The sequence below is a fragment of the Saccopteryx leptura genome, chromosome 2, assembly GCF_036850995.1.
Source record: "Saccopteryx leptura isolate mSacLep1 chromosome 2, mSacLep1_pri_phased_curated, whole genome shotgun sequence".
NCBI lineage: Eukaryota > Metazoa > Chordata > Mammalia > Chiroptera > Emballonuridae > Saccopteryx > Saccopteryx leptura.
Window position 1 is genome coordinate 348,542,967 of NC_089504.1, and position 18,532 is coordinate 348,561,498.

The following is an 18,532-nucleotide window of genomic DNA, read 5'->3' on the forward strand; positions in this document are numbered from 1 at the left end:
CAGAATTTCCTTGTCTCCCTGCTCCCGCCCCCAGAGGCACCGCCCATTGGCCGCTGGGTTTCTCTGCACTCGCTGTAATTGGCCTCGCTCCGGAAAACTCCGACCAATGGCATCCCAGTGTCCGTCTCCCTCCTCTGACCCTGGGCTCCCATTGGCTCTGAGGACTCAAGGTATCTGGGTTTGGCGACTGACAAATTCTTCCTTCCCCGGGGTAGACTCCGGACTGAGAAACTGGTTCCGAACACAACGGAACCCGGTGCGGAGCGACGTCGGGTCACGTGGCCGATGGCCCCATGACGTGCGGGCTGCAAGGCGTCACTTTGACGTTCGGGCGACCTGCCCAGTGGTCCCAGTACCTTCGTCACCTGTGCGGCCGCGGTACAATCATGGACCTGGGACCGATGCGCAAGAGTTACCGCGGGGACCGAGAGGTGTCATCGCTGGGCAGGGTCTCGGCAGGGGTGGGGGAGGAGTGGGTTGCAAGTCAACTGAGGAGGGGAGGGGGTGAGAGGAACCCCTCGGGGTTTCTGGGGCCACCCTGTGGGGCTACTGGGCTTGGGGTCGTCCGAGTGGGAAAAAAAGATTCGAAGACAAGCAGCGGAGGTGAGGTTCTGGGGAAACCCGGACGAAGATGGGTTCGGGAGGCAGCTTGTGGTGGTGCGTAAAGGGCACGGGTTCGAGCCTGCAACGGCTGGAATCACCTTAGGCAGTTTACTTAACCTCTCTGGGCCTCGGGTTCCTCACCTATGAAGTGGTAGTACCGACCTCACAGGGATGTAATGCACGCAGATGTTTGTAAAGTATTTAGAACAGGGGCGCCGGACCTGTGGTGGTGGTGGCGCAGGGGATGAACCTTGACCTGGAATGCTGAGGTCGCCAGTTCAAAACCCCAGGTTCGCTCAGTCAAAGCACATACGAGAAGCAGCTACCACGAGTCGATGTTTCCTGCTCCTACTCCCTCCACCCCCTATCTTTCTCTGTCTCTCACAAATCAATAAATAAAATCTTAAAAACAAAAGAACAGGGGCGATCAACGTATAAATGTTTGATAAATAAAACATGGGGCAGGGGGACTAACTTGTTGAGGAGGACAGAGAATGCTCCCAACTCCTTACTGCCTTCATTCCCTTTACTACTTGGAGAAGTTCTTTTCCTTTTCCCTCCTCTGGAAAGAACCGAGAGGACTGTTTTGGAATTGGGGCCCAAAGCCTCTGGTTGCAAGTTAAGCATTTCCAGAAATTCTTGTTAAACATGTGGTTTTCCATTAAACCTTAGAACTACTGAATAAGAAGTTACAAGGGCAGAGCCCAGAATCTCTCTCTCTTTTTAGAGGCTTATCAAGTGATAGGTTTGACATCCATGGCCTGAAACCCTGATTCACCATCCATCACTAGTTGTGGGACCCAGCAAATTATTGTACCTTATTCCTGTGCCCTCACCTGTAATATGGTGCTAACAGAACCTACTTCCTGGGTACTGTTTTTTGAATGCGGACTAAATGAGTTAATATTCATTTAGTCTGACAGGGTGGCTCAGTGGATAAAACATTGTCCTGGTGTGCCAAGATCACAGGTTCCATCCATGTCAGGGCACATAGGAGAAGCAACCACTGAGTGCATAACTGAGTGGAAAAACGAGTTGATGCTTCTCTCTCTCTCTCTCTCTCTCTCAAATCAATGGGATTTATTTTTAAATTTAAAAAATAGGGGGGTGGGGGAGGGTGTAAAGAGGGACAAATACACGGTCATGGGAAATGATTTTACTTTGGTTGATGAGTAGACAGCATAATCAACAATTCGAATGCTTTAGAAATGTTTACCAGAAAGCTGTGTACTCTTATTGATCAATGTTACCCTGTTAAAGTTAATTTTCTAAATAAGATTAAAAAAATTTTTTTCAGTGCCTAAAATAGTTCTGCATACACTTTAAGTAATATAGGTGTTTATTAAGTGAAATAAAACTCTCCCTTCCCAGGCATTTGAGGAGACTCAGCTGACCTCTCTGGACCCCATGAAGCAGTTTGCTGCCTGGTTTGAAGAGGCTGTTCAGTGTCCTGAGATAGGGGAAGCCAATGCCATGTGTCTGGCTACCTGCACCAGGTAGGCATAGCTGTGGGCCCTTCTGTGGGCGGGTACAGATGAAGCAGGACACTTAGGAAGCTCTCAGTTTGGTGGATGACAACTTCATCGTTCTAGCTCTTTTATTAACATGCTTTGTGGCCTCAGGCAAGCTACTTGTCCTCTCTGGGCCTCAGTGTCCTTACCTGTAAACCAAAGATCACACCTCACTCAATTCCATTTCATTGATGAAATGCAGTGCCTCATTTATCTCTTCCCTCTATTCAATCTCCCATACACCCTTACCTACCCTACTCCTAGCTGCCCTTTTATTAAGAGCTGGGTCTCCTGGAACCTCTCCATGAAGCGCTCTCTCTCTCCTGAAATGCAGACAGTGTTTGACTGTATTATTCACTTGAAAATCAATCATTGAGACATCTCTCATATTAGCCTCTTCTCCAATGTCCCCCCTCACTGAAATGTAAGGCCTTGAAGGCAGGTCTCGTGCTGGGCCCTGGGTATCCATCCCCCAGAGCCCTGAGCAGAGGATGGGATATAACTAGACCGTCTGTGATTCCTAAGCACTGGCTGATTGCATTATTGTTGGTTGCTGCCCTTAGAACCTTGTTAGTTTGCTAGGGCTGCCATAATATCACAGACTGGGTGACTTAACCGAAATTTAATTTCTCACAGTTCTGGAAACTAGAAGTCCAAGATTAAGGTGCTGTCAGAGTTGGTTAGTGAGGCCTCTCTTCATGGCTGGCAGATGGCTGCCTTTTTGCTGTGTCCTCATATTGCCTTTTGTGTGTGTGTGCATGTGGGGACTGCAAGGGAGTGATCTTCCTCTTCTCATTAGGACACCAGTCTTTTTGGATTAGTGTCCCACCCTCATGACTTAATCTAACCTTACTTCCCTAAGGGCTCTATCTCTAAATACGCACATTGGGGGTTAAGGCTTCCTCATAGAATTTTAGGGGGACACAGTTCAGTCCCTAACAGGACCCTAGGCAGGAGTGTCATATTGTATCTCCAGGACAAATCCCCAGGGGTAAGTGGGAATAGGGAGCCCAAGTGCCCAGACAGTGCTGACTGAGGGGACACAGCTGTAGGGGTGCTCAGATCCCCTGTGGGGCGGGGCGGCCCGAGGCACTGAGATGGGCTCTGACCACAGCGCTGGCGCTCCGCTCTTCACAGGGACGGGAAGCCCTCTGCACGAATGGTGCTGCTGAAGGGCTTTGGCAAGGATGGCTTCCGCTTCTTTACGAACTTCGAGAGCCGAAAGGGGAAAGAGCTGGTGAGGGTTTACGGTAAATCCTCCTCAGGGCTGCGGAGTCCAGCCCCTGTCCTGTCGGTCACTTTCCCATGCTACCCCCACCGCCACCCACTTGTGGTCTGTGCTCAAGAGCCACCGTGCCTGCGGGCCTTTGCACTTGCCATTTTCCTCACTGTGCATGAGTGCTCTCTCCGACCACCCCATCTCTGTCCTCTGTTTACCTAAGTAACCCCTGTCCTTCCAGTCTCAGCCCCAATGTCACCACCTCAAAAAAGCCTCGACTCCTATGATGAGTCAGTCATGCCTGCTGTTTGCTGTCATAACGAGCAACTTTCCTGCCATTTTTTCCGTTTTTAACTATTTGTATGACTTTGTGTTTAATGTTTGTGTCCTCTGTTAAATGCTAAGCTTTGTGGGGGCAGAGGCTGCATCTGTTGTATCTCGGTTAAACCCCAGGACCTCTTTTGGTGTCAAGTACAGAACTGGCACTTCATATGCATACAACTCATAAACCCAGATGAGTCACCCTCCCCGAGTCCATGCCAGCCACGTTATGCATTTCTGAAACCTGCAGGTCTGTGGGTTTGAGAAATGGCAGGCCTCACTTTGGAATCCAACTGGCTTAAGTTTCCAGCACAGCTCCGCTACTTGTTGTGTGAATCTGGACACATCCCTTCATCTCTCTGAGCCCATCTCCATACCTATAAAAGTAGGCCTACCTTTGAGAGTTCAAATGAGATATTACGCTGAATGCATTTCCAGCAGGCCTGCACACTGCAGACTTCCCACTTTCCTCCTGCATGCCAGAGGCGTCCTCCCCACTGTCCTGATGGCTGTGGGTTCTCTTTTTATTTCCAGGACTCGAATCCCTGTGCTTCCCTTGTCTTCTACTGGGAGCCCTTAAACCGTCAGGTGAGTGAGCGTTCCCAGGACAGCATGGCCTTCACTGCGTTGCAAGGGGCCTGGGTTTATACGAGTCCAGTGGAGGTCCCGAGGCTGGGCAAACATTCTGCCTCTCAAATAGCTCTCAATTCACTGATCTAGTTAAAGCCAGTAGTGGTGGAACAATGGATAAAGAAAAGACAGAGGAACAGGGCCTGTGCTGGTGGGGAGGATGGGTGGCACTGAATGCCATGTAGCCAGGACCATCCCCAAGCAGGTGCGTGTGGAGGGCTCTGTGAAGAAGCTGCCAGAGGAGGAGGCCACGTGCTACTTCCAATCCCGCCCCAAGAGCAGCCAGATTGGGGCTGTGGTCAGTTGCCAGAGCTCCGTGATCCCTGATCGGGAGGTGAGTGGGGCTCCCTCTAAGTCCTCTGGGTGCTGAGGGCCTGGGCTCATCCCCAGAGGCTATCTCCCAGGGATGCCAGGGCCCCTTCTCTCCAGCAAAGTGAAAAGGTTGTTTTCCCTGGGGGCATGGGGATGGGGAGCAAGGGAGGGGGCTCCTATATTCCATCTGACCTTCCTACTGCAGTGTGTTCCTTTTTTTTCTTTTTTTAATTCAGTGAGAGGAGGGGAGACAGAGAGACAGGCTCCTGCATGCGCCTGGACCAGGATCCACCCAGCAAGCCCACTAGGGGGAGATGCTCTGCCCATCTGGGGCTTTGCTCAGTTGCTCAGCAACTGAGCTCTTCTTAGTGCCTAAGGTGGAAGCCATGGAGCCATCCTCAATACCTGGGGCCAACTTGCCCCAATCAAGCCATGGCTGCAAGAGGGGAAGAGAGAGAGAGAGAGAAGCAAGTGGGGGAAGGGTGGAGAAGCAGATGGGTGCTTTTCCTCTGTGCCCTGACCAAGAATTGAACCCAGGACATCCACATGCAGGGCCAGTGTTCCACCACTGAGCCAACCAGCCAGGGCCAGGACTGTGTTCCTGGAGAACAGCTAGCCTGCCTTACTCACCTGAGTCCCCAGCACCTGGCACAGAGCACATGCTCAATAAGTGTATTAAGTGAATCATTGACTGGGTCTGGCCCTTCCTCCACCTCCTTTCCCTTGACAGTACCTGAGAGAGAAAAACGAAGAACTAGAGAAGCTCTATCAGGAACAAGAGGTGCCAAAGCCAAAATACTGGTGAGTGATGCATGGTAGTTGTGTAGAAAGGCACACCACAGCCCTTGTGTTTACTTGAAGCCACCCTGTCTCAGGAATTCCAGATCTCCCTGTCAATCATCATCAAATACATCCCAGCATCCTAGCAACTGCCCTCAGGGGGCCTTGGAATGGTGGAGGTGTGGGGGTAACATGGCTGGAAAAATGCACAGAGTGCTGAAGCTTCTGCTTCCTTTTGTAGGGGTGGCTATGTCGTGTACCCACAGGTGATAGAATTCTGGCAAGGCCAAACCAACCGCCTGCATGACCGGATTGTCTTTCGGCGGAGCCTTCTGACAGGAGATGCCCCTTTGGGGCCCATGACCCACCGAGGGGAGGACGACTGGCTCTATGAGAGACTCGCTCCCTGAGTCCCAGTCTGCGATGCCCACTGGAGCTAGGACCACATGCTGAGAGAGGCTGTGGGATTGGGAGCCAGGCCTTTCTCAACTCAACCCATTTCCCTCCCCACTCCCTATGTTTAGGGGTCTTCAGAGTTCATCCTTTAAGTACTCTGTACTTCTTTGGGTCTCAATAAGCTGTCTAGTGGAGTGTAATTGTGGTATAGAGAATCACAAATGGAAAATAATTCCATAATTATTTTCTTGATTTTGACAATTTATTAGAATAGCTCCCTCTAGGGGTAGCAGCTGGTGTGATTCCCTTTTCTGGTAACAGGGTGGGCCCCAGTAGCCCCTTTTACCACTGTGACTGAGTCATACTGGCCAAAGCTGATTAGTCCTAGCATAAGGACCTGAGCCAATCTAGCCAATCGATTTTTCTTGTCAACTATTTGAGTGTGTGTGTGTGTGTGTGTGTTTAATTGATTTTAGAGAGAGAGAAACATCAATTTGTTGGTCCACTTATTGATGCATTCATTGGTTGGTTCTTGTGTGTGCCCTGACCCAGGATTGAACTCACAACCTTGGTGTATCAGGAAGACACTCTAAGCAACTGAGCTACCTGGCCAGGGTCTTGTCGTCTACTTGCAATTGAAATGGAGAGACCAGAACATGATGAGGCATTGTAGCCAAGTCACTAATGGCAGCCAGTAGCCTCTTTGGCTATTGTAGTTCCCTGAGTGGCCCTGGATCCCTCCTTCCCACGTCTGGGCTGTGCAGCTCCTCCTCCTGCCTCAAACACCCGCTGTCTCTAAAACAATCTTTTTGACATAAACTAGCGGAATCTATTTCTGTTGATTGCAAATAAAAGAACCTTAGTTAACTTATTTATTAATAGATATTTTATAGCACTTATCCTATCAATAGCTGCCTTCCATTTTCTGAAGCACAGCAATGTGGAAAAAAGATTAAATTTTTTTTTTTTTTCATTTTTCCAAAGCTGGAAACGGGGAGGCAGTCAGACAGACTCCCGCATGCGCCCCACCGGGATCCACCCGGCACGCCTACCAGGAGGCGATGCTCTGCCCCTCTGGGGCGTCGCTCTGTTGCATCCAGAGCCATTCTAGCGCCTGAGGCAGAGGTCACAGAGCCATCCTCAGCGCCCGGGCCATCTTTGCTCCAATGGAGCCTTGGCTGCGGGAGGGGAAGAGAGAGACAGAGAGGAAGGAGAGGGGGAGGGGTGGAGAAGCAGATGGGCACTTCTCCTGTGTGCCCTGGCCGGGAATCGAACCCAGGACTCCTGCATGCCAGGCCGACGCTCTACCACTGAGCAAACCAGCCAGGGCCAAAAAGATTAAATTTAGAGGTGGAGATTACACAGAAATAGATTTCATCTCAATATAGGGGAAGATTTCAAGAGAGAGTGGTTGTGAGTGTTCTCTTCCTGGAAGTATTCAATCCTGGTCAATAGGAGTTTTGTAAAAAGGATTCGTGTGCTGGTACCTTTGGGCCAGGAAGATTTCAATCAAGCTTTACTTTCCATGTCTACTTATAAAGAGTATTTCTTTATTTTACTTTCCAGGTATAAAATTAAATTACTATAGAGATTATGCCTTTCTGACTACTCACACATCCCCTTCCCCTACTCCTCACCTCTACTGATGATAACTCCTATGTCACTAGTTTTCATCCGCATGGAATTACCTGGAGGAGTTGAAAAATCCTGCCGTCTGAGTGCAGCCTGGACTTTGGGAAATTTAAAGGCTCCCCAGGGGATTCTGTGTGGCCAACACAGCGACCCTCTGGTCTGGACCTTGATGTGGTCCTCAGACAGCTCTCTGCTTTGGCAGCTCACTTGGGAGCCCACCCCAAACCCACTGAATCCCATCCTGTGTTTAACAGGACACCCCCTGCCCCGGTGACTGGACGAACTGACCTTAACCTCTAAAATCTACTGCCTGTCACCCTCACGATTGGATTCTTCAACAACCCTCAGCTGAGGCCTGTGTTGAACTATTTGCTTTCCTTGAGCACAAGTCTGGTGACCAGGGACGGCCTGGGTGAGTGGCCTGCAGGCTGTGGAGAGGAGCCAGGCTGGGTAAATGTTTGCTGTGACTAAGTCAGAATAAGAGAACCGAGACTATTATTTGTGCACGTTGGCATTGAACTTGCCACTCTGTAAACTTTCATTCCACTGTATGGGCGTGTATTTCGACGTCTCCTATTGACCAGCTCTCCCGAGGGCCTTCTTGGTGTTGATCCCCCCGAAGCCTGAGTGCAGGAAGGCACAACACCTTTCCAAAACCTATGGGGGGGGGGTGCTGGGCTGTCCTTCCCCACCTTGTCCTGTTTGTTATTGGCAGCTGCGTATCGCCCCAGCTTCGAGCCTGGTCTCAGCAGCTCCTTTCCTGTTCTCTGACAATCACTGTAACAAACCTGTAATAAAAACTCATCAAATGTGCGTGATGTTGGTGTTGGGTCTGCCCTGGTTTTGCCCCCCACCCTAGGAAGGAGGGGAGTTGGAGAATTGAAGCACCTGTCCGCCCACCTTGCTTCTTCTCTCTTGGGTGGTGGGGCGTCCAGCAGGGGGAGCCCGCTGCCCAAGGTTGGCCCCTTCTGGACAGCACCGGCCAATTCTAGCTGGCCCCTCCTGCCTTCCCCTTCCCCCCCTTGGGTTGAGTCCCAGTGAAACTGTGGTCGATAACCCGTAGCCTCTCCCGGTTGCTGTACATATTTGCACTTTCAGTTCCTCCTTCTCCCGGCCTGGTGAAAACTTGCAGCTGCCTGGGCTCCCACTCCCTGGACAGCCAGACCTTCCTTTGGCCTTTTGTACCCTCCTCACTTCTACCCACTGATACCCACTTACAGGCATATATGGAGTTTCCCTGAAAAGTTCCTGCAGCTGTAGAGTTTGGGGCTGTAGAGCATGGTCATACGCACAGGGCAGAGGGGTCTGCAGACCCACTCACCTAAGAGGAGTCATGGAGGCAATGCGGTCCCAGCCTCAGGTCAGGATAGGTCAGCAATAAGCCACAGGCCGTGTCCTCGGTCCAGGGACCAGCCTCAGGGAAGCTCAGGATGGGCTGGAATGGGAGGCCCTTTACAATCAGCAGTCTCAGCGTAGTCAGCCTCACGCTCTCAGATGCTGCTCACCTCCAGGATCCCAAGATCCAGGCCTTGCCCTACCTCACCCCACCTTCCCTTCAGCAGAAGGTGACTGTGTTCCTCTCTTTGCCCCGAGCCTCAATTCCCCATCTCCTAAGTAGATGGAAACCAAGAGTGGAAAGGGTAGTGTGGTTCAGTGGTCACATGCACAGGCCAGCTCTGGCTTCAGTTCCAGCTCCACGCGAAGGCATGACCTCAGGCGAGGGACCTGAACCTCTCTAAGCCTCAGCTGACTCACCTGGAAAATGGGGATAATTAATGATAATCCCTGTCTAGGGGGGGGGGTGAGAGGATGAAATGAGGAACCTTGGAGAGTACTTGCCACAGGGCCTGGCCTGTTTTAAACCCTCTGTAAATGTCCGGTACTGACAACGAGCAGGGCAGGAGTGTGGGGCAAGTCTGCTCCTCCATGGAGGCTCTATGGACTGAGTACTGGGAGGACCCTAGAAAGTTCCATGTGATGAGGAGGGAAAGGGGAAGAGTCCCTCCCTCCTTCCTGTTCCTGGTCTCTTACTCATCCTCAGAGTTCCCTGTGTCCTGGGTGAGGCCACCTAACAAAGGCCCCCTTGTGTGGTCTGTTTGTTTTGGTAATAAATTTCCTGAGCAACACTCCCTGGGGTGCAGTGACCCAGCAGCCTGCAAGGAGCTGAGCTGGAAGCTGCGGGATCACAATGTTCAGTCGCCACCTTGGCCTCTCTCTCCACGTTCCCCAGGAGCTCCAGAAGCTTGGCCAGCTCCCAGGACTTGGGAAAGGTCTACCGAACAGCACAAGGAGCATGCTCTCTCCTCTTCCTTAAATGGAAGCTGTGGGCTATGGTGGAGTTCCTTAATAAAGGAAAGGGGGAAGGAAACCAATGTTAACTGAGCACCTACTAATGTACTACTCATGGGCCACTTAATATTGTCCACTGCCTATGAAGTAGGTATCATTACAGCCCCTGAGGACAAAACTGAGGCTCAGAGGGTCTTTTTCGTAATGTTCCCCAAATCAACCAACTACTAAGGGGTGGAATCAGGATTTGAATATTAATCCCAAACCAAACAACTGTGACTTTGGGGTCAGTCACCAAAGGTCTACTCCATTCTCTTGGAGCCCCTAATGGCCTCTCTGTTACCAGAGGACCTGACCCCTGAGGTGTCATGAAGTCCTCCCTTTGTTCTAACCCTTGTGCTAAGGGTGGCTTGGTGGTGAAATTAGTGTCCCAGTTACTACCTAGGGACTCTTTCCGAAGTTTGAAAGGAATGGTTTGAGCACCGAGTTCCATTTTATTCACATGAAGGGAGATAAAGGCATAAAAAACAGTCCTCTCGCCTGGCCTGAGGTGGCACAGTGGATAAAGCGTTGACCTGGAACGCTGAGGTTGCCGATTCAAATCCCTAGGCTTGCCTGGTCAAGGCACATATGGGAGTTGATGCTTCTTGCTCCTCCCCCCCTTCTCTCTGTCTCTGTCTCTCTTCTCTAAAATGAATAAATAAATTTTTAAAAAAATTTTAAATGCCTTTCAAAAAAACCCCGCAGTCCTCTCAATAAATACAAGGTGGCTCTGGCGGGGTAGCTCTGTTGGTTAGCATCATCCTGATATACCAAGGTTGCGGGTTCAATCCCTGGTCAGGGCACATACAAGAATCAACCAATGATAGCGTAAATAAGTGGAACAACAAATTAATGTTTCTCTCTCTCTCCCTACCTCTCTCTCTGAAATCAATAAATAAAAAATTTAAAAATAAATGCAAGACAAGCATATAAATAGGCCCTCTGCTTTTGCAGCATTGTTTATTACAAGGAGAGAAACCTACAATTTTTTTTAAACAAAATTCAAGGCTCCAGGACTCATCTCTGGGGCTGATCCATTTTAAATATGACTAGAGAAGGAGAGAAGAGAACTGGCTGCTTTTAGCTCCTCCCATTGCTTCCCCACCCTCTCCCCTCATTTGGACCTGTGGGGTCCCTAACCTGGCCTTCTGCAGCACCCCCAGGGAGTGTCAGGGTCCTCCTCCCCCTGCACATCTGAGGGCCAAGTTCAGGAAGTTTCCTACTTGGGTTAGGAGGGAAGCTCAAATTCAGTCCACTTCTGGTTCCTGGAAACGAACCCCCATCACATAGCTTCAGGAAAATGCACTCTCCGAATTGGCCCAGAGAGCAGTCAAGTGTAGAGCAAGTAGAGGAAGCAGCAATGCAAACTCCCCCCGACCCTGCGCCTGGGGGAAGTAAAGTCAGGCAGGCTCCCTCTCTCCATTCTTTGCCCCCCTCCCTGCCCGCCCTGACACACCTTCAAGGAGGGTTGTCCTGTCTGGGTGGCACTTTTCATCCTTGAACTAGAGTGCCTTTCTATATGGTGGGGGGACAGTGGGAGGCACCTGGAATCTCCCAGGCTTTCCAGAAGGCTGGGGCACATAAATACAAACTGAAAAACCAGACATTTCCCGCCAGCAGGCATCAACAGCCCCCACGGCTTCAGCGGTGGCCAATGAGGCCAGCGTGGCAAGCTCCTATCTCAGGGCCGGCGGACAGCAAAGAGCGGGGAGGTGCTAGCATCCTCCTTGGCCCCCTTCACTGCCCTTTGCCCTCCTTGTCATCAAAGAGGTTGGGGTTCTCTGCCAGTGTGGCTCGAATTTTTTTCTTCTCCTTGAAGCGGCCGGAATTGGAGACCTTGACGTGCTTGCCCTTCGTGCTCTTGTCCACGATCTTCTCCAGGCGGGTGTTAAAGTCACTGTTGGGGCTACCATCCTCAGGCCGCGGGGGCTCTGCGCTGCCCTCTGTCTGGGCATAGGTGTCAGGGATCTCGTACAGCACCTTGGGGGTGGATTTCTTTTTCCGAAGGAAGGTCAGCTTCCACCAACCAACTTCGGTCATGGCGCTCCCTGAGCGGAGGGTGGCCTTTCTGCAGGAACAGGGCAGAGGGTGGGCTTTCTGCAGGAACAGGGCAGAGGGTGGGCTTTCTGCAGGAGCAGGGTGGGGAGAAAGGGGTCAGTGGGGAGAAGCGGGGGAAGTGCCTTGGAGCAGCGCTCTCAAGACTCCTAAGCACAGGCTGTTTTAATGGCCCAAGCCTAAAAGACTTAAAGGTGGGGCTGAGTGAACCTGGGATTAGGGAAGAGATGCAGTGCATTTGGAGAGTTTGAAACGAGAGGGTCTGGGGGAGAGGCAGCCAAGGACACGTCAGCAGGAAAGACACCTGAACCTGGTGGAGGTGACAATGGGGAAAGTCACACACCACCGCCATGCAGCATTGAGATTCCAGGTCCCTTGGGTGAACAGCATACCCAAGTACATAGGACTTCGAGGTCCTTTAGGAAGATGGTCAACTGGTATCAGATGGACAGAAACACCCTGTGCATTCTGCTTGGATTTCATTACAAAATTAAATAGGATTTGTGACGTTTGGAGTAAGATGGACTTCCCAGTGGTGACCAGCAGAAGTATAGAAGCTGCTGGCCTTTTTCTAAGAGAGAGCAACCTCAAGCTGGGGAGTGGGAAGCCCTGGGGACTATTCCAGCTTTGTGACCTCTGGCAAGTCATTTCTCTGGACCTCAGCATCTTCATTGCTCCTTCCAGCCCTAATATTTAGCTCTGACATGAGGCCCAGCCACACAGGGAGACCTGCTTTGCAAAATACAACGTATGATCATGGTAATAATTATTGAAGGATGGCCCCCTTGCCCCAACCAGCTTCTAAGAGGACAGGAGTTTGAAGGGGGCGCTGAAAATCTGGAACGAGGTTGGGTGGGGCCTGGAGGTGCATGTGAGATATGAGTCTCACAAGTTGGGCTCTCTTCATGGGACACCCCATGGAGATGGGCAAAGAAGGCTGAAATCCAGGCTTCTCCACTGATGAGTGATGTGCCTTGGATGTGACCTCACCATTTACTAATCTCCACAAAAGAGCTGTCTGAGCTGGTAGAAATTTTGGGAGATAAAGTGGCCCGGACATCACTGACAAGTGGAGCATGTAAGATGGAAGGAGAGAGTAGACCAGAGGAACTAAGATCAATGTAAGAGCAGACAGAGTGATGAGAAATCAAGGCATCTCTGTGTCTGGAGAGGTTGGGAGTCTGGTCTGAGGACCCCCCTGTGAAAGGTCCTGGGAAGGAGGGGTGGGTAGGAGCCACAACATACAGGAAGGCTAGATGGTCAGCCAGCCGGTCCAGGCACAGGCAAACATATCACCTCCTCTTCAAAACTGATGGTCTCACCTGATCAGGCGGTGGCACAGAGGACAGAGCACTGACCTGGGATGCTGAGGACCCAGGTTCAAAACCTGGGGTCACTGAGTTGAGGGTGGGATCATAGACATGACCCCATGATCACTGGCTTGAGCCCCAAAAGTTCCTGGCTTGAAGCCCAAGGTCATTGGCTTAGGCCCCAGGTCACTAGTTTGAGCAAGGGGTCACTTGCTCGGCTGGAGTCCCCCCTCAAGGCACATATGAGAAACAGTCAATGAACAACTAAAGTGCTACAACTATGAGTTGATAGTTCTCATCTCTCTCCCTCCCTGTCTGTCTGTTTCTCTCAATTGCTAAATAATAATAATAATAATAATAGAATAAAATCTGTTAAAAATTGGTGGTCTTGGCCTGACCTGTGGTGGCGCAGTGGATAAAGCGTCGACCTGGAAATGCTGAGGTCGCCCGTTCAAAACCCTGGGCTTGCCTGGTCAAGGCACATATAGGAGTTGATGCTTCCAGCTCCTCCCCTCGTCTCTCTCTCTGTCTCTCTCTCCTCTCTCTCTCTCCCTCTCTCTCTCCTCTCTAAAAATGAATAATGAATAAATAAAATAAAATAAAATTAAAAAATTAAAAAAAAATTGGTGGTCTTGCCCTGGCCAGGTAGCTTAGTTTGTTATAACACACCAAGGTTGTGAGTTCAATCCCCAGTCAGGGCACATACAAAAATCATACCAAAATCAACCAATGGGCCTAATTGGGCGGTGCGCAGTGGATAGAGCATCAGACTGGGATGTGGAGGGCCCAGGTTCGAGACCCCGAGGTCGCCAGGTTGAGTGCGGGCTCATCTGGTTTGAGCAAAGCTCACCAGGTTGGACCCAAGGTCACTGGCTCGAGCAAGGGGTTACTTGGTCTGCTGAAGGCTCATTCATGGTCAAGGCACATATGAGAAAGCAATCAATGAACAACTAAGGTGTCACAACGAAAAACTGATGATTGATGTTTCTCATCTCTCTCCATTACTGTCTGTCTATCCCTCTCTCTGACTCTGTCTGACTCTAAAAAAAAAAAAAAAAAATCAACCAATAGGTGTATAAACAAGTGGGAACAACAAATCAATGTTTTTCTCACTCTCTATTCCTCTCTCTCTTGCTAAAAATCAATTTTAAAAGTATTTAAAATAAAATTTAAATATTAAAAAATAATAAAATAGCCTGTCCAGATAGCTCGGTTGGTTAGAGCATTGTCCTAAAGCACAGAGGTTGCTGGTTTGATCCCCGGTCAGGGCACATACAGGAACAGCTCAATGTTCCTGTCTCTCTCTCTCTCTCCCCCTTCCTCTCTCACTGAAATCAATAAATAAAAATTAAAATAATAATAATAAAAATAAAAACTGGTGGTCTCAAATACCTTTTCTAAAAGACCAGAAAGAAACGTGACAAATAATTAGCAGTTGTTTTCTTTTTGCAGAAGGAGCACAGGGTGCTTTCCCCTCTGTTTTTCTGATTTCCATATTTCCCATGATGAGCATAGAGTTTGTTTTTTAGAGGAAGAGCATATCAAATTCTGAGAAAATGAAAGCAGGGTGCTGGCCGAAGCTGGGTATAAACTGTGTGCCTCCATCCATCGGCCTCCTTGCTGCTGTCCCCTGTCCCTAGAGCCGTCCCCTTATTCAGAGCGCATGTCCAACAGATTCCTTCCACCACTTTGTCCGGAAAGCAGACCCCACCTTGCTAGCTCTGTCCCACTAACTGAGCTCAAATAGCAAGAGAACCTGGGGAGATCTTGTGCAGGCCCTGCTTAGAAAGTGAGGGAGGGGGTGAGAGTGGCCAGATGAATACCTTCAGGGCACCCTGAGAGGTGAGTGCACCAAGGGGACAGCCTGAGAGGTTTGCTTTGGCAGCCTGCCCTACCTGGGCTTAGCACAGCCTTGCACAGAACTCTGTGTTCCAGAATGGGTTTCTTGAAGGAGGCGCAAGCAAGGCAGGGAAGGAGAGAGAGGATGCTTCCTTGGCCCGTGGGTGCCCCAGTCATCACCTGGTCTAGGGCAAGTCCAGGGCCACCAAGGAACTTGAGGATTGGAAGATCTAGCTCCTGAACCAATAGTAATCACCATTCCGCCTGGCTCCATTAGGGGAAGCAGCTTCTGGCCGTGCCACTTAAAATATACCTGCTTTAATGCATCCACAGGGAGAGACAGATCACAAGGACCTCGTCAAAAACCCATAGAACTGGGAATGGCCCTCGGACGCTGCCCTGAAGCCTCCACAACCACTCTAAGGCATTGGTGCCTTGTCTCATGGCTTGCACTCTCGTCTCTCTTGGATATTTTTTGCCAGGCCTTGTTGTCCCTGTTTAGGACGTGGGAGCACAACTTAAGCAGGTGTTTGCCCCTGTAGGCAAGCCTGCCTTATGGAAATCTGAATTTGCAGAATAGCTAAATTAGGTCTTTGTCTTGCAGAATAACCCAGCTAGCATAAAATTCTTGTAAATAGTGAGTTACCCCAAGATAGTATAAAATTTGACTTGCTTAAAAGAAAGAAAGAAAGAAAGAAAGAAAGAAAGAAAGAAAGATGATATCCAAACTTCCCAGCTATTCAAAGTAGCCAAGCAAGATACCTCCAGCCACAGAACCAGCATTTGGTGACACATGGTCGGCAATCTGCTTTTGCAGGGCCCTGAGCTGGCTGAGTTGAGGGCTGAGCCCTTGCCCTGGGGCCCTGCAATCCCTGGGATGATAGAAATCTGGCCCTGGGGAGGCCAGCTACACCTCCACTGTTTGTACAGTTTGGGAACCCAGCCTTTGGCACCATGGCCTACACGTGGGCACCCCAGGACAGGCCCCACCACCCCAGCTGAGTTCATTGAGCTTCCCTAAGGGTCCTGCCCAGACTGAGTAGAGCCTCTTCTTAGCCGAGCCAAGTTAACCATTGACGGGGGCATGGTGGAAAGGTAGAGGGGGGTTGAGGGAGCAAGTTAGCTTTCTACATCGTCCAGAGCCCACAGCCCTCAGCCCTCTGCAGGGTCCCTGTGTGGACTTCTCCACTCTGGATAAGACTAGGGTACCCTGGATAGGAATAGGAAGAGGTTCCTATCAGACAGCCAGAAATGTCCTCCAGGCTGGGGGTAGGAACTGATAGGCTCCAGTTCAGCAAGAGTTAACAGAGAACTGCTCTGGAGTGAAACTTTCCCAGAAGGAGCTCTGCTGGAGGCCTGGCTGGACTCCAAGAAGCCAATGGGATGAGTCCTGAATTCTGCCTGCTCACCTACGGAGAGGTTCTCCCTCCCAGCTGAGCTTGGCAGCCATAGAGGCAGAACGGAGCGCCCTGACTGTGCCTTGCTTTCCCCGCCTGCCCGCCCTCTGCCTGTACCTGTAATCCTGACTGCTGCAGGCTGGAGATGAGACCTTCCCTAGAGAAGGGGCTGAGGGCAGACGAAGCCTGGAGGAGAGCCTGGGGGAGCTGGGGGTGCCGCCAGGGTGCCGTGCCAGGCGAGGCTCAGGTCAGGTGAGCTGGGTAGGAGCAGCTGTGCAGCAGGTGCAGGAGAAACAGGTGCAGGAGCGGTACCTGCTCACTGTGCCTCCAGGAGTCAAGGTGAACCTGAAACCCAGCCCCTCCCGGCTAAGTAAACAGAAGCAGAGGACGGCATAGGCTGATGAATATTCATTAACCCAGAAATCCAATCCTAGTGCCCCTACACCCACCCAGAAACGAGGGTCCTCTAGGGACTGCCTGGCCTGGAGCAGGAAAACCCCAGGGAAGTCAGAGGTTAGGGGAAGCGGGGAGCCTCTCTCCTCAGTCTCCCCACCCTCAAGTACCTGGTTGCTGACCAACCGTAGCCAATGTCACCCGCACCTGTTTGGTGCCTTAAGGAGGTTCAGACCCCTCTCCAGCATGACGGAGCCTGGACTTTGCCCTGGGCACAACCGGGAAAGGGTTAAGGGCCGCTGCTCCCGTTGTTGGCTGAGAAGGACCGGGTGCACCCAGCTCCTTTGAACTCCAGAGTCGAAACCAGTCCCTGGTTAAACTGGTTGGCAGACCGGTTCCCAGGTGTCCGCTCCGCCCAAGTTCAGTGCTCCTCAGGCGGGCACTGGGTGGGGGGCCGTGGCTCCCACCTGGCCTAAAGGACCCCTCCTGTAGATCTCCCCGGGTTGGGATGGGAAGGGGATCCTCCTTGGGCCAGGCTCTCTAGACTCACCACCCCTCAAACATCCTCACCCTCTCCTCACTTGCTTAGAGATGGGCTTTAGGGGCCTTAGAATCACATGCAAAATCCTATGTGTGTGGGCAGAGGGGCGTTTATTTTTCAGTATACGGGATCATACTTTCCTTAGATTCTCAGAGAACTGTGGTGGCCTCCCCACCCGCAAAGTGCCACTTCATTCACCTGCTGTCAGGCCCTGACAGGGTAGCTCAGTTGGTTAGAGCGTCATCCGGATACACCAAGGCTGTGGGGCCGACTCCAGTCAAGACACATGCAAAAATCAATCAATGAATGCATAAATAAGTGGCAACAAATCGATGCTTCTCTCTCTCTCTCTCTCTCTCTCTCTCTCTCTCTCTCTCTCTCTTCCTTTCTCTCCTAAAATCAATAAATAAAAGTTTAAAAAAAAATTCCCCCAAGCTGTCCTTTGAATGGACTTTGGACTTACAAGGTAAGCAAAACCTGGGGCAAGGAGGTGGGGAGGGCCTCTGGTGAGGTGGGGAGAGAGGGCAGAGTGTGTGCGCGCGCACACACCCACACACATGCGCGCGCCCTCACTGAGCCCCCTGCTGACCTGCGGCCACGCCTCCCACACCTCCTCTGGCAAACCTCGCTCAGCCAAGGCCGCCTGCAGCCCTCAGCCCCGCTGCTCTCACAGATGGCGCACTCCCTGGCAAAGGTTGTTTGTAGCCACTCTTAGGCAGTGGTGGGATTCAGCCGGTTCGCATCGGTTTGGCAGAACCGGTACCTAAGTTTTTGTTGAGTTTAGCGAACCGGTTGTTAAAATGACACTTGTAATCAGGGTTCTCTCTAAGGTGGGCGCCTGGGCAGCCGCCCAATGTAGAAATCACAAATTCACATTCCTTGCTCTTTTTTAACGTTCATCTGTTCAACAGTGTATTCTCAGCGTCTGTAGTAATGTTCATTCTATCCACAGGTGAAGAAAATTGCAAATGAGGATGGCAATCAAGAAGCAATATGGAAATATCTTAAATAACAGTTTTATTGTTTTTTTGTCAGGTATTATTTAATATTTTTCCATTAATATCTTAAAACTTATAACAATCTAGTTCTGTATACCTCTTTTATTGTTCTTATTAAGTGCATAAAATAATAAACTACCTTTCAGTATATCTTTTTCTGTACTTAAAACTGTCATTAGGGCAGAGAACCGGTTAAGCTATTTGAATCCCACCACTGCCCTTGGGTGGTCTGTCTGTGTTTGCACCTCTCCCCTCAGACGGATG

The 18,532-nt window shown here is 50.7% G+C and overlaps 2 protein-coding genes across 8 annotated transcripts; one reads left to right on the forward strand and one right to left on the reverse strand.

Annotated features, from left to right (window-relative positions):
• The first annotated feature begins 183 nt into the window (after nt 1-183).
• PNPO (pyridoxamine 5'-phosphate oxidase) lies at nt 184-8,222 on the forward strand. Its single transcript, XM_066364415.1, has 7 exons — nt 184-431; nt 1,975-2,099; nt 3,252-3,351; nt 4,189-4,242; nt 4,490-4,618; nt 5,327-5,397; nt 5,618-8,222. The coding sequence occupies exons 1-7, from the start codon at nt 294-296 to the stop codon at nt 5,784-5,786; spliced, it is 786 nt and encodes a 261-aa protein (XP_066220512.1). The 5' UTR covers nt 184-293; the 3' UTR covers nt 5,787-8,222.
• A 2,443-nt stretch (nt 8,223-10,665) lies between these two features.
• On the reverse strand, nt 10,666-17,066 carry PRR15L (proline rich 15 like). Of its 7 annotated transcripts, none has more exons than XM_066364419.1 (3): nt 16,937-17,066; nt 16,454-16,681; nt 10,666-11,832 (listed from the first exon to the last, which is right to left on the reverse strand). In XM_066364419.1, exon 3 carries the CDS (start codon nt 11,773-11,775, stop codon nt 11,473-11,475), a length of 303 nt encoding a protein of 100 aa, XP_066220516.1. In that variant the 5' UTR covers nt 11,776-11,832; nt 16,454-16,681; nt 16,937-17,066; the 3' UTR covers nt 10,666-11,472. The 7 variants fall into 7 exon arrangements, with proteins under 7 accessions (XP_066220516.1, XP_066220517.1, XP_066220515.1 ...); XM_066364420.1 differs by having other exon boundaries at nt 16,454-16,607; nt 16,900-17,059; XM_066364418.1 differs by having other exon boundaries at nt 10,666-11,803; nt 16,900-17,059.
• Nucleotides 17,067-18,532: the final 1,466 nt, after the last annotated feature.